Source organism: Cydia splendana, chromosome 1 (assembly GCF_910591565.1).
Source record: "Cydia splendana chromosome 1, ilCydSple1.2, whole genome shotgun sequence".
Lineage (NCBI taxonomy): Eukaryota > Metazoa > Arthropoda > Insecta > Lepidoptera > Tortricidae > Cydia > Cydia splendana.
In genome coordinates, this window is record NC_085960.1 from 28,269,827 (window position 1) to 28,284,804 (window position 14,978).

Here is a 14,978-nt window from a genome sequence, read left to right on the forward strand (position 1 = left end):
GCTAAATTTCGTCAGCTTATCTAAGAACTATTTGGCTCAGTTTGTAAACGTTCGCTTTTTTTGTTTGCACAGAGAGTCTGGGTTCGATCCCCAGTATTTGTATGCTGGGATATAACTTTTTTAATTTTTTTACACTTTAATTTCGTATTGTTTTTTTTTATTTACTATATTTAAAGCTCTTAGCACCATGTAATTTAAAGCTCTGCTCGCGAGGTCTACAGCTCACAGAGCCACTAGTAAATAAATCCTAGTATCCTACAAATATCCAGACGACCCAGTAGCTGTGCTTATCTAACGATAATAACTTGTTTATTATGTTAGGTACCTACACATAACACACATTGTATTGAGAAGTGCGTTATGCATCGAGATATGAACTATTTACGTTATGATAAGATTAGAACGATTACATAATATAATAGTAAGATTTACACAGCGATCTATTTGGTTTCTAATTATTATTTAAGTACTGAATCATGTTAACGGTGTAAACGAAATAAAGGTAGCCATAATTGATTAAATCAAAACAATTAAAAACCCCCCACGCAATGAAACGGATGAACAGATGTTGATAAAACATGACTTAGAAAGTTAGAACCACCGCTAGAAAACCTCGAAAAAAATCGGTACATCCATCGGTACATCGGTGCCACACACAGACAGACATACACACAGATAGCGGTCACACTTATACTCGTAACACCCATCTTTTTGCGTCGGGGGTTCAAAACCGGCCCAGTGTGTGTCTGAATCACACACGCACGGTACGAGTAAGATTTTAACATTACTATTTTACATATTTAATTGTCAAGATTTGGCTTCAATTAATTCGTAAAAAACGCAGAGAAAAACGTTTTTGGTAGGAAGTGCTTGAATTTACAAAGGTTTAAGACATCACATCTTTCAATAACCGATGACAAGATCACGTTTCTTGGGCCCTCTTACTATTTTAATTAGTAAAATTTATACTTAATCAGACACCGGATAATCCGATCGGATAACTATAGGGACCGAAAAATGACGTAGGGAGTTCCTATATCAATAACTCAACCATCGATTCTTTTCATATACAAGTTATCGCTCTAATATGTTTTTTTCCGATTCATTAAGCTGTTCACAATAATTGTTTCGTCATAAGTGTTAAGTAGGTATTCATTACATCGTTTAATTCGGTTGTTTAGCTACGGTTGTGAAAGCATGCTTCTACGCCGGTAGTAGGTTGTGCAATAACTAATGCTTGTTACACGCCAAACGGTTCATACATATCTATGCCGGTAAGTACTTTTTGCTTCTTTATAATTATACCTAATTAATGATGTATGATTAATTAGGGTTCCGTACCTCAACAGGAAAAAACGGAACCCTTATAGGATCACTCGTGCGTCTGTCTGTCTGTCCGTCTGTCACAGCCTATTTTCTCGGAAACTACTGGACCAATTAAGTTGAAATTTGGTACACATATGTACTTAAATTAGTAACCCAAAGATGGATATGTTTTTTTTTTAATTTTAAAATACATAGGTTGGAAGTTATTTAAGAAAATAGCCAAAAAATTACCATTCCCCCCCTCCCCTTTATCTCCGAAACTACTGGGTCTATAATTTTGAAAAAAATACACAAAATAGTTCTTTACCTATAGATGACAGGAAAACCTATTACAAATGTCCAGTCAAGCGTGAGTTTATTAATGATCTTCCAGAAAATATTTTACATGGAACTCCTTATTTGTATGCCGACGACACTAGTTTAATTCTGGGTGCAGAGAATCAAGAAGAATTGCAGAATATAACCACACGTGGCTGGGAAAATCTCTCAGAATGGTTCTCCGCAAATGGTCTGTCGCTCAATAATGACAAGTGCTACATGATTTTTAAACGTGCATTCAACTCAATGGACTGTTCTCTAAATCTCCCTTTTGCTAAATCGCCAAATCGGATTCAATTCATTTTCTTGGTATCGAACTAGATCCATACCCAAGGTGGCATGACCACATAAACTATATTGTGAAACGTCTAGGAAGTGCATGTTATTCACTAAAATCGATGGCTAGCTAGCTAGCTAGCTAGCTAACTTAGCGATAAGCAAACCCTGAGAACTATTTACTATTCATACGTAGAGAGTATAATCAGGTATGGCATTGAAGTATGGGGCAATAGTCCAAGTGTAAATAAAATTCTACTGATGCAAAAAAAATACATACGCTTCATTGAAGGTTACTTCCCTGAAACGCATAGGCATCTTTTTATAAACAACAATATACTTACAGTAACTCCATTGTATATACTTATACCAAATCTGTCTATTTGTTCATAAAAATTTAAGCTCATTTGAATCTAAAAAAGAATGTGAGAGATAACCGCTTCGCCGCAATTTAGATCTTGTGCTACCTGAATTACACTTTGCATACTATAAGAAAAGCATCAACCATATCGCAATTAAAATATATAATAGTCTTGACATAAAAAATAAGGATTCCAGTAATGTTAAAGAGTTTAGTACGAATCTTAAGACATATTTAATAAGTAGACCATTCTATAACCTGGACGAATACTTTGGTAAGATATTTGATTAACATAGACCTTGGAATTGCACTAATTTTATCTTGATTTTTATTGTTTTGGACTGTTATTGTTGTTTGTAGAATCTTCTGATGTGTTGTATTAATCTGTATAATTATTCATTATTATTCTAATCGAAATGACATTATCAATTGTATTATGTGCTATTTATTTTCTATATTTTTGACATGTTTTAAAATTACTTTTTTTCTGTTTTAATTGATTTGACACTGTGTATCCACTACTGCATGGACTATTCCTTATTCGCAATAAAGATATTGAGTATTGAGTATTGAGTCGGACTTATGTACGGAACCCTAGAAACGCGAGTCCGACTCGCGCTTGGCCGGTTTTTTTTAATCTAGTTATAGATTAATTTACTTAAGACATGCGTAAAGCCAGGAAATTATAAGGAAACAAAACATACGACGGAAGACAGACCGCGCGGGTTTCCACCTTTTATCTCAATTTTGGGCCAACCCACCGTCAAGAAATAGCGTCGTTGCGCAGTGGCGCCAACGTTGCGTCGAGCAGGAGCCATAGAGTTGACTAGACGCTCGAGAGACGCTAGCAAACTCCCACCGTCCATCCGTCTTCGTGAACGTTAGTCAGATGGCAAGATATATCTGTCCGACTTCATTCGCTATAGCCTTATGTAGAATCATACCTCGACTCCTAATGCTCTGAGCAGCGCCAGACAGCGCCATGCCACGCCTCCCAACAAGTACTTGCGCAGCACTTCTCCGGTCGACTGTGAGTTGGTCTTTGTGAACAAACTTGTCGGACGGTCTTCTTTTTCCTCAACTATTAAAAAAAACGATTATTATCTTTGGAATGTAACAAATAATAATTACGAGGAAATAACGATTACATATTCATATTCATTTTATTGGTAGTATTAAATTACATGTCAACATTAAGATATAAAAAATTACATAGTTATTATAAGAGCGTCTTACAATTATGTACTAGAGAATAACTCCCTATGGTCGTAGAACGCCTGCTCGAGAAGCCATTTTTTGAGTTTCTTTTTATAGGTGCACTTGGTGCAGCAGTAATGTCAGCCGGTAGGTGGTTGAGAACCTTACGACCCATGACGTTCGTAAGTTTTTTAGATTTTGCGAGTCTATGAGACACAAGAGGCAACTTTCCAGAGTGAGTGCTGCGGGTCGCGTACCTGCGCGTAGCCACATTGCGGGTGTCACATCTACCTCTTCTCGCGTAGTTACTGCAATTTGCAGGATTAAAAGTGAAGGCGATGTTAAAATGTCTAACGATTTAAAATGGGGTTTCGCTGAGCCCGTTTGGGGTACGCGCGTTATGGCTCTTATTGCACGTTTTTGGAGTCGAAAAACCCTGTCCCAACCGGCAGTCGTTGCCCACAGCTCGACTCCATATTGGAGGTGCGCATGCACGGTCGCGAAGTAGCAAGATCGAACGATTTCCCTTGGGAGAAATCGCGCCAGCCGTTTTAATAGGAAGCATGCCGTTGCGACTTTGTTGCATACTTTGTCGATTTGGTGACTCCAAGTCAGGCCCCTATCAACCTCAAACCCTAAAAATGCTACGTTTGAGACTTGATTAATGAGGTCGACACTGACAGGTTCCTAATCTGCCGCCCAATCGAAATGTATATGGTGCGTTTTCTTTGTGTTTAAGATCAGGCCATTACGATTAAGAGGTTACAAGATTTTTACATAAATATAAAGCACTTAAAAAAGTGCCGTTTGATGGAGTGGAAAATATATAGAACTTCTCAAAATAATTTATTGTAATGGTATAAGAATAAAATATGAGGAGTTCCCTCCATTACTCATGGATCCCATGGTCAGAACTGGATTTTGACAAAAATTAAACCAAGAGGGGAAATGGGAAATTCTGATTCTGGAAGGCAGGATTGAAAAGACGAGAAGCAGAGGAAAGCCTAGAATTACATATCTCAGCCAGGTGGAAAAGAAAGTATCGTATGAGGAAATCAAACGAATGGGCAGGAAAGGAAGGATTGGTGATTACTCCACCGACAAGAGCAGAGCTCTTAAGTTATGATGATGGGACTGATCTGGCTGTATATAGGTACTTTTCCTTTTAGTTCTGAGGTAAGAAGGTACCTTAGGTAATTCTAAGAACATCTGTAACCACGGTCACAACGAATACATGATTTATGATTTACCTGGTGCTGTAACATCATTTTCTTTGGGTGAACTGTGAGCGCTCAACGAAGACGTCACGCGGTGGATCCCGCAAAGCAACTCACAACCCACTAGTGTCACCACTCCGCTCACGGGACTACAAACGAACGAAAACATAAACATAGTCAATTAAAATACAAGAAAAAAGTGAACAATTTCCGACGCTATCCGCCTGTATTACAAGGTTTTACAGCGACCTCTTTTCATTTTTGTTACTTATTTGGTGTTTTACCTACGAAATAGCGCTCAGGTCACTCAGATCTAAAGGCTAGGGTACTTTTTCCGTATATTTGGGTCTAAACCCTGTAGACCACATTTATCGTAGAACAAATGACAAACGTGTTAATTATTCAAGCTTAATAAGTAATACTTACCAAAAATTTATGAGTTCCTTCGGATTAGCGCCACCATTAAGTCTGACAAGGAACTCGGCTAAGAACAGGTCCAACCATGTTGATTTCTGCAACAACAACACGTCTGATGAAATGCACTTTGGAGTACTTCTTCAAACAGGCCCTTCTTCAAGACTTCCTTGAAAGAAAACCGTGAGATTGACGAGAAGATTTGGCAACGGGTGGCAACAGTATCTTGAAGAATTATTCATGAAAAGTAAGTGGATTAAGGCAGCATGGAACAACAAAGCTCAATACATACTTCAATCAATACTACCTAAATGACATCTCCAACTATATAAGTACAAGGTCCCACTAACGAGCTAAAGTGGTTCCGGATGCGAGTACAATATGATGCGCCTTGGGCATAGGTAAATACGGATACCAGTAGTCTGTGCGGAAAAAGAACAGTTGTGAATACGGGGTTCCCTTGAGAGTGTTGAAATATGCGTTTTTTGCGGCATAAACGACCGTATCTTTTGTTTACTTTATTCACAGCTTCAAGGGACCGTATGTCCTAAAAAACAAATCAAATTTAAAAATAAATAATTACTAATTAAACCTAAACAAGCTACAACTAGATAAAACTAAAACAATAATAACTAAATGTAAAAATCTCCCCTGCTCACCTCATAAGTGCCAGTCTCCGCTTTGAAGAAGTGGTCCCAGTAAAGCTTCAGTGGTTCTTCGGCCATCGCCTTTCAACTGTGACAATGTCGAAATAGATTAATACCGACAATATTTTTTTTATCTTACATTATTTTCAAATATCTTGAATATCTTGATGAACGAGAAAACTGGGGAACACGAATTTCCTCAAGAATGAATCCTACCTACTTCTTCTTCATCTTCCTTGTGTTATCCCGGCATTTTGCCACGGCATATGGGAGCCTGGGGTCCGCTTGACAACTGATCCCATGATTTTATTGGATGTTCGATAACATTCCAGAAAGTTCTGAAATGTTGTAGCATGATCTCGAATACTCTTGAATGATCTGGACTGTTCTAGAAATGTCTAGGAGTAAAATTATCTTCAAAAGCACGCCCTTCAGGTAAAAACGGAAATCTTCTTAATGGAAAGAAAAAAAAGGCTTCAAATAGTCCACAATGTTCTAGAACATTCCACAACATTTGAGTGTGTTCTGGAACGTTCCACAATGATCTAGCATCCTGGATTCTAGGCTATTTCCGAATATTCGTCATCATTCCAGAATATTCCGGAATGTTCTTGAACATTCGAAACTCACGACGTTACCGCAATAGGTAGCTATGATCCTACAAAAAACCTTCGAATGGTCCAGAATATTCCACAATGATCTAGAATGTTCTCGAATATTCGACAACATTCTAGAATGTTCTGAAATGCTGTGGAATGCTCTCGAATACTCTCGAATGGTCTGGAATGTTCTAGAAATGTCTAGCCTCCGATACCCGAGACGGCTTCGAATGTTCCAGAATATTCCACAACTTTCGAAAGTGTTCTGGAATGTTCCACAATGATCTAGAATGTTCTCGAATATTCGACAACATTCCAGAATGTTCTAAAATGCTGTGGATTGCTCTCGAATATTCTCGAATGGTCATGACTGTTCGAGAAATGTCTAGCCTACGATACTCGAGACGGCTTCGAATGTTCCAGAATATTCCACAACATTCGAAAGTGTCCTGGAATGTTCACGTTGATCTAGAATGTTCTCGAATATTCGCCAACATTCCAGAATGTTCTGATATGCTGTGGAATGCTCTCCAATACTCTCAAATGGTCTGGACTAACTAGAAATGTCTAGCCTCCGAGACGGCATCGAATGTTCCAGAATATTCCACAACATTCGAAAGTATTCGGGAATGTTCACAATGATCTAGAATGTTCTCGAATATTCGCCAACATTCCAGAATGTTCTGATATGCTGTGGAATGTTCTCGAATACTCTCAAATTGTCTGGACTGTTCCAGAAATGTCTAGCCTCCGAGACGGCATCGAATGTTCCAGAATATTCAACAACATTCGAAAGTGTTCTGGAATGTTCACAATGATCTAGAATGTTCTCGAATATTCGCCAACATTCCAGAATGTTCTGATATGCTGTGGAGTGCTCTCGAATACTGTCGAATGTTCTGGACTGTTCTAGAAATATCTAGCCTCCGAGACCCGAGACACCTCACCAGGTACACATTTTTGTAGGTATATATTTCACGATCTATTCTAAACTCTCCTTTATTAAGTTAAGGTTCAAAATTCAAAAACAAAAACTACTGCTTCTGGGTCTCAGAGGGCGAAACTTTCAGCCCTTATATCTTCAAAAGCACACCCTTAAGGTAAAAACGGAAAACTTCTTCATGGACGGGAGATAGAGGGCTACCACCCCATATAGCTTCCATGATCGTATCGGGACTCATTTCTGAGTTTTAGCGGCACGCACATTGTACACTTTCTTTTATTATATATATTGATTATGTTAATGTGATATTTATAGAATGTAGTTGCGCCTATTTTAAGGGTCCTTAGTACTGGCAGTAGATGGAACCCTGTCAAATTCATAATTTGTATAGCAACGGTTCTATGAAATATTTGTTCACTTTTATGCTTTTATGTACGTGAGTCGGTTAATAACAGTCCTCATGTAAACACTGAATAAATTTCTAGTATACACTTTCTTGGTTTTACTGCGTTATAAATCTCTGCTAAATAGTGATAGGTTTACCCCCCACAGATTTGACCTCTTCTCCTTGAATCCTACCTACTTTTTAGGATGAATCGAATTTCTGTGCGTTAACCTTTCATATTATATGTTACGTGTGTGGTGGTAAATCATCGTGGCTTTTAACCTTTTACTTTTATTGCTCATTTCTAATCTCACATAACTCTCATAACAGCCATATACAAAAGGCATTTATAGGTGCACAGCACTCTTCGATTTAAAATGAAGAGTTCTCATTAACCATTATTTAGCACTAAATAAACGTGGAACGCACAAGTGATTATTCGTAAAAAGTGATAAAATGATTATTAATGTGATAAAAAATAATGGCAAATTAGCGCATGGCCCATCTGATCCTACATTTGTGATCACGGCATCATATCGGACGCTAGCGAATCTGGCGATTCCAACTCCAGAGGAGTCACATGCGCATTGCCGATTCTTTAAGTTTATAAACATTTGCTATATGCACTGTTTTATGTCAAAGTTTAAGGGTTAAATATTTTGCCTGGCGTAAATGAAATATGTAGTATCGTAACGTAACCCATGCATTGAATGGTATGTAAATAAATCAAATCTGTTACATATACATATATGCCTATACACAATACACAAACACTACCCACCTTGCAGCAGTCGGCTTAAGCTTTGCGACGAACCACACAATGTAATTAGGACTAACCGATATAGGTTAAACAAATGTTAAAACGTCATTTAAACACACTTCACTACGCACTAGCACTAATTCGTTCAGTCACAAAACTCTCTCGTAAACGACGCAGCACCAAAACTACCAAAACACGGAAACTAGTTTTAGTTTCTCTACGTACGACGGCCGAGCGTAAACTAAACGAACCGGCGAACAAATTCTATTCAAATCAATTTACATTAAAACGTGTAGTGTCGTCTCTGACATTTGATCCGCGAAAAGCGGGACGGATAGTAGGACAACATCAGAATCAACCCTCGGGAAACCTTATCTATGCGGTCGGTCATTCATTATTTATTATAATTGGTAGCGTTAAACGAGTTTAGACTTTAAATTGATAAATTAAGATGTATTTTTATTTGGAGGCGAAACTGCAGTTAGCTTAGGTCGATCGTACCGGACGTCTTGGTGGTTATCAGTATGTTCAGTAGCATCTTTGAGACAGTTAATAGACCGCTCGTAAACCTTATTGTAACAAAGTAAGGTCTAGCATTGACTGGTTAAATGAGTAGGTAAATCACAGATAATAGGCATATACAATATTTATTCTGCGAATGTTAAGTACTAGTACCTACTACCTAGTATCATTTTATGTTGATGTTTTATAATGTTTCTGCTTATATGTATACTTTATTAATGAGGGAAAGTTTAAATTGTCTTTTAGATAAGCTTGAATTAAACATGAATTGACAATCCACAAACCACATCTATCTAGGATGTTGATTCAACTATAAAAATTTTGGATTTACCCTTTACATGGTGAACTCTCACAGCGGGAATGTCTATTGAAAATTTATTAACAGACTAGACGGGCCCGCAGCTCCGCTCGCGTAAATGAAATAAACAGTTCGTCTTATGTTTAGTTAAATACCGACATCATTATGTATTCAACCCTGCCATGGTTTAAAACTGTGATAGGGATTTCTTATTTGTAGCCGTTATTTGGATAACTCAATTCGCAAATTTGTCAAAAAATTATGTGATTTGATAAAAGGCAAGATTGTATTTTTTCATCTACACGTATTTATTTAAAACTTGTTTCAAGATAAAATTATTATTTGTTCTTATAAGCCTAGTTGCAAAAACGTTCATTAGATTAATTTTCGCCTTAAGACGAATATGGACGACCACCGCCCTTAAATCGCCTTTTCATACAAACATAGGTAGTCTAGTCCTCTCGGTCTTGCGATAGCTCTCGCCAGTCGCCATGGCCGAGGTTGAGCAGGTCTTGAGCAACTACGTCGTTTCAGCGGTACCTAGGACGTCCACTCGGGCGTCTCCCATTTTCTTGTCCCGCTCTCTTCACGGCACGATCCTCTCCCATTCTCTCTAAGTGTCCGAGCCACCACTGAATTTAGCCGCGTTTGTCTCTCAATATTTCGCCACTATATCGGACCACATCCTTATTTCTATGGCAACAAAATTATATTACGATATTTGGCTGACTGCTGACTGTACATTTGCTTATTTTTATCAGGTCGCTCAATAATATCTGAACATGCACTTTAATCTACCTACATAACTTACTATCAACTTTGTATTTTTGGCCCATCTCAGCATTCTTAGCCCGTTCCCCGGACGAATGGCAATGTTTGCCGAAGCCGTGAAAGTCAATCTGAATAATATAACTCAAAAATAAATTTAAAACAACAAAATACAAATTGATAATAATAATATAGTAATTACTTTGATTGATAAGAATGATAAGTCATATATGACATAAATCACTCGTATGGGCTCTATAGACTAAGGTTGAGGTTGACAGCACTTTTTATTTTGCTTCGTGTAACAACACTCAGAAATACCTGTATACCAACATGACAAACATAATTTAGTTTACTTTAACTTACGGATTATTTGGTCTAATCTGTAGCACCGCCAAACGAAAGCAACCGAGAGTTGCCGAGAAATGGCCGATGTCGTAAAATGAAGATTGTTATGAAAATTTCTTTTCCTTATTGTAAATTAAATACGCATCGGAAGCGATAGTTTTTATGCTCTAGTTCTATTCCCATATGTAGATAATTGATTTGAACAGGTTTTTGTTATCATACGTGCGTCGTATTCGAGAAACGTGTCAAAAACTTTTTTAGATATTTGTAAGGCGCCATCTCGCTTCTTCCCTCGTTTTTTATCCCGTTCTGGTTTATCAATTTTATATATATGATAATAAAAATAAAAAGAAGCCTAAATACAAATGGACTTGGGTCTCACCAGCAGGAAATGTTAAAAACGAAATTGACTTTCTCCTCGCTAAAAATACTAAAGATATTTATGATGTGCAAATAATTAATACTACATTTCCCACAGACCATCGACTTGTTCGAGCATGTATCAATCAGGATCTAGTGGAAAGAAAATCGCGAATTGGATACCGAAACACAATCAAAAATTTAAATCCACTAGAGAAAGAATCTTTAAAAAACATCATTGAGGAATACATAAACGATGTGGAGTTTGATGATATTGATTTAAATTATCAGAAATTGACAGAGAACATAAAAAAGGCAATGACAAAATTACCCATGCGCAAAAAATCAGAGGAATCTATAATCACACCATATATTGAAAAACTTATTAATGAGAGAAATAGACTAAAAAACAAAGAAAACAGAACACGCTCCGAAAGGAATCAACTGAAAGCCCTTTATAAACTTATCAAAAAACAAATTTATTGCAATCAGAAAAATCACCGCTATAAAATAATAGAAGAGGAATTGGAAAAGAGAGCATCAACAAAAAGAGCACAACGCAAATTAAATACTTCCAAACCTTGGCTCATGACTTTACATCATAATAACAAACATATATCAAACCGTGAAGAGCTTATCAATACGGCAACAGAGTTTTTTAGAAAACTGTACCAGAATAATGAATTAAGCCATCAAAATTTGGACCATCATAGCGATGAAAACATACCACTCTTCCTTGAGACTGAAATAAAACATGTCATACAGCTACTTAAAAGCACCAAAAGCCCCGGAGACGATGGGATCACAAACGATATCCTAAAAGCAATTATAGATCCACTCACACCAGTCTTGACCAAACTCTTTAATCAAATTATGACACAGAAAAGAATTCCTAAAGAATGGGAAACATCAATTATAACTCTACTCTACAAAAAAGGTGACCCTACTGCTATAGAAAATTACAGACCCATAAGCTTGCAACAGACTGTTTACAAGGTATTTGCTACAGTATTACTGAAAAGAATATCACAAGTGCTTGATAGCCACCAACCAAGAGAACAAGCAGGATTTCGGCGAAACTACTCCACTATTGACCACATCTTTACCCTTACCCAACTCATTGAAAAGCATATCGAATATAGAAAAAGATTATATATAGCATTCATTGATTATTCCAAGGCATTTGACTCTATAGCAAGCTATGGCTACTGGTGTATCAGAAGGTTTGTAGTAGAAGTGAAACGCTTTGTAGTATGTACAAGAATGATAATTTATTTACAAAACTCACGGTATTTATACACAATTTGAGAAAAGCAAGAAAGAGACGTATTTACAATAGAGTGAGATGGAGATATACGGTGCGCGGGCGCGTGCGAGAGCGAGAGCGCGCGCGTGCCACTGCGCAGGCGCGGCGCGTGCCGCGCTGGAATAAAACTGAGTTGGCCGCCGGCGCCAGCCCTTTTGGAGAGCCACTGGTACCTCACTCGGACGCACCCCCAAAGCCAGCACCAGCTCATCCTGCAAGGACTTCGAAGAAATCTTCGCCGGATCGCACCCGGCCTCGCCGGAGGGGATCGCCAGCTGCCCACTGCACCCACTACTGGTCGCCCTAGACAGTGGAAACTACTCCAGGCGCCGCTAAAACGGCCTAACCTGGAAAAGGGACCCCTGTCTGGGACTACGGCCGGCAGTAATGCGTCGCGCAGGCACCGCCCACTAAGACCGACTGAGCCCGAGCGTCATGAACGAGAAGCCGAAGCACCCCCCCGACCCTCCGGGGCGGGTGGGTAGTCGTCAACACGGTTTTCTAAAACCACCCGCAGCCCCACCGCTGAAACTCACGGCCCCCCCCGACCCCTCGGTTAGGGTGGGTAGTTCCAAACGTGAGTTTCACGAAGTACCCACACGAAACCCGCCGTCAGACACCAACCCCCCCGCCACCGCGGGGCATGTGGGTAGTCAGGAAAGCGGGTTTCCACAACTACCCGCACCAACACCACCGATGCCAGAGCCCACACCAGCCGCCGAATCCGACGAAGAACTCGCCGAATTCACGGATGCCCTCACAACGGACCGTGACGGCTCACCACAGCCGTGGCGGTCAGAAGATGCAGCCCCTGGACGCACCTTCTCACCGATCCCGCAGGAAGAGAGAGACCGACTTTCTCCTCGCGAGCTACTGGATCATGACCGTATCCTGGTAGCCCGCCTGGGGCAAGTCGGTTACATGTCTCCCGTGATGGAGACATGGACCGCGGCCTGCATCAGGCTGCGGGAGCACGCCCTGGGAGAGGAGGTAGAGCTGTCCCCAGATGACGTCGCCCTCCTACGCTTCCTCGGGGAGCACCCGGCTTTACTCCAACTATCGGCGGTCAAGAGGAAGCCGGAGTGCAGCCCCCCCACCAGGCAGGACACGAAGAGGATCTGCCATAATATCTCGCCGCCCACGGACCCGAGACTTCGGCCCAGACCCGAAGCCCCACCGCAACCTGAGCGACCCCCAACCGAGGCCCCAGCCACCAGCGACTCAGCCCCCTTCATGGCCCCCACACCGGGACCCTCAACAGCAGCCCCCCGAGCCCCCGCGCAACGACCCGCGGCCCCCGGTACCAGCTACGCAACCGCCACCGCCCTCCCCTCGGGCGCAGCAACAGCGAGCTCCAAAACCAACGGCAGCAAGGCTGCAAAAAAAAATGAAACTCTCAAAAAAAAACAGCAACCAAAAAAATAATAACAACACTATTAAAAAGAGCGATAGTAGTACGCAGCCTTGCAGCGACGATGACGAGGGTAGAAAAAAAAATAAAAAACCCAAATACCCCGCCATCGTCGCAGACATTCTACCAAATTGGCCGAAGGTTTTGGAGGATATCGCCGAGGAGCTCGGAGAGTCGCCTTTCACCACGCCGAAGGGAGAGGGCGTGCTCTTCGAGCCCCGTACCGAGGAGGAATACCGCCTCGTGATACGTCACCTGACCAAGCTGGAGGACACGGCAGCAGCAGCCATTGAAGAAGCCAAGAAAAAAGGGGAGGCCACAGACGTCATCAAGCCACTTTTCAACATTTACGGGCTGGATGACGAGAAGCGGATGAAAGTGGCCGTCAGGGGCCTCCCCGAGAAGACTCCAATTCTGGATTTAATGAACGCCCTGGAGAAGCAAGGACACCCCGTAGAATATGCGAAGCAAATCAACGCGAGAGCGGGACGCCCGGGCTGCATATACTTCGTGCAGCTCGCGGGGCCTGCTCGGGACCACGCGGGCATCTATGGGGTGTCGGAGCTTCTCCACATGAAGAAAATAAGAGTGGAGGCGTGGCGAGGGAAGAAGGGGCCCCCACAATGCCACCGTTGCCAGGGCTTCGGCCACTCTTCACACGGCTGTCATCGGGAGCTTGCCTGCGTACGCTGCGCTGAACCGCACTGGGCCAGCCAGTGTACGAGACCCCGCGACCAGCAGGCCACCTGCAAAAACTGCAGGGGGCCCCATCCAGGCAATCACAGGAACTGCCCCTCCTACAAAACAGCCTACCGCCTGTGGAAGGCCGGGAGATCTGCCCTCTCGGCTCCGGCACGCCCGGGCCCCACAACCAACGCTACGGTCCCCAAGCCCACGGTGGAAGAGTCGGCGCCAGCTACACTGATGGCGTCGGCGAACCCCCCCACCCAAAGGGGGATAAACAGACCGCAGCAGGCGAAGGAGCCCGGACCCCAGAAGAAGAAGCCAAAAAAGAAGAAGAAGAAGGCTGCCCCCACGCCAGCAGTGCCAGCCCAATCCTCCAACTCCACTGCCCCACCACCGCAAAGAGATCCAGCACCAGACACCGACATCACGCCCACCGCCACTCACGACCTCGCCGCCCTCGTGGCGCAGCTCGCGACAGTGGCCCAGGCGCTCACAGCTGCCCTCAACACGCGGACTAAAATTCAATAGTCTGCGTGTTGTATACTGGAACGCGCAGGGGCTACGGTCGAAGATCGGACTCCTGCGCAACTTCGTCGCAGTGCAGAACGTGGACGTGATGCTGGTGTCCGAAACGTTCCTGCGCGCCGAAACCGCACTAAAGATCCCCGGCTACGTCATATACAGGAAGGAGGAGCTTCGGCAGGATGGCTCAGCTTACCGGGGCCTCGCAGTCCTAGTCCGGAGGTCCATCGTCCACCAGCCGGTGGAATACCAGCCCCTCGACTCCCTCTATGCTCTGGGAGTCGACATCAGAGTCTCGGGCCACGACCTTCGG

At 41.9% G+C, this 14,978-nt stretch overlaps 1 protein-coding gene across 1 annotated transcript in view; it reads right to left on the reverse strand.

Moving 5' to 3' along the window:
• The window catches only part of LOC134798343 (lysosomal-trafficking regulator), a 48,496-nt gene extending 39,530 nt beyond the window's left edge, over nucleotides 1–8,966 (reverse strand). Inside the window, exons 1-5 of the mRNA XM_063770754.1 lie at nucleotides 8,465–8,966; nucleotides 5,769–5,844; nucleotides 5,122–5,207; nucleotides 4,729–4,844; nucleotides 3,226–3,362 (exon numbers count right to left, since the gene is read on the reverse strand). Of these exons, the coding sequence (XP_063626824.1) occupies nucleotides 3,226–3,362; nucleotides 4,729–4,844; nucleotides 5,122–5,207; nucleotides 5,769–5,834 (405 nt within the window). The 5' untranslated portion in view covers nucleotides 5,835–5,844; nucleotides 8,465–8,966. The remainder of the gene's footprint in view (nucleotides 1–3,225; nucleotides 3,363–4,728; nucleotides 4,845–5,121; nucleotides 5,208–5,768; nucleotides 5,845–8,464) is intronic.
• Nucleotides 8,967–14,978: the final 6,012 nt, after the last annotated feature.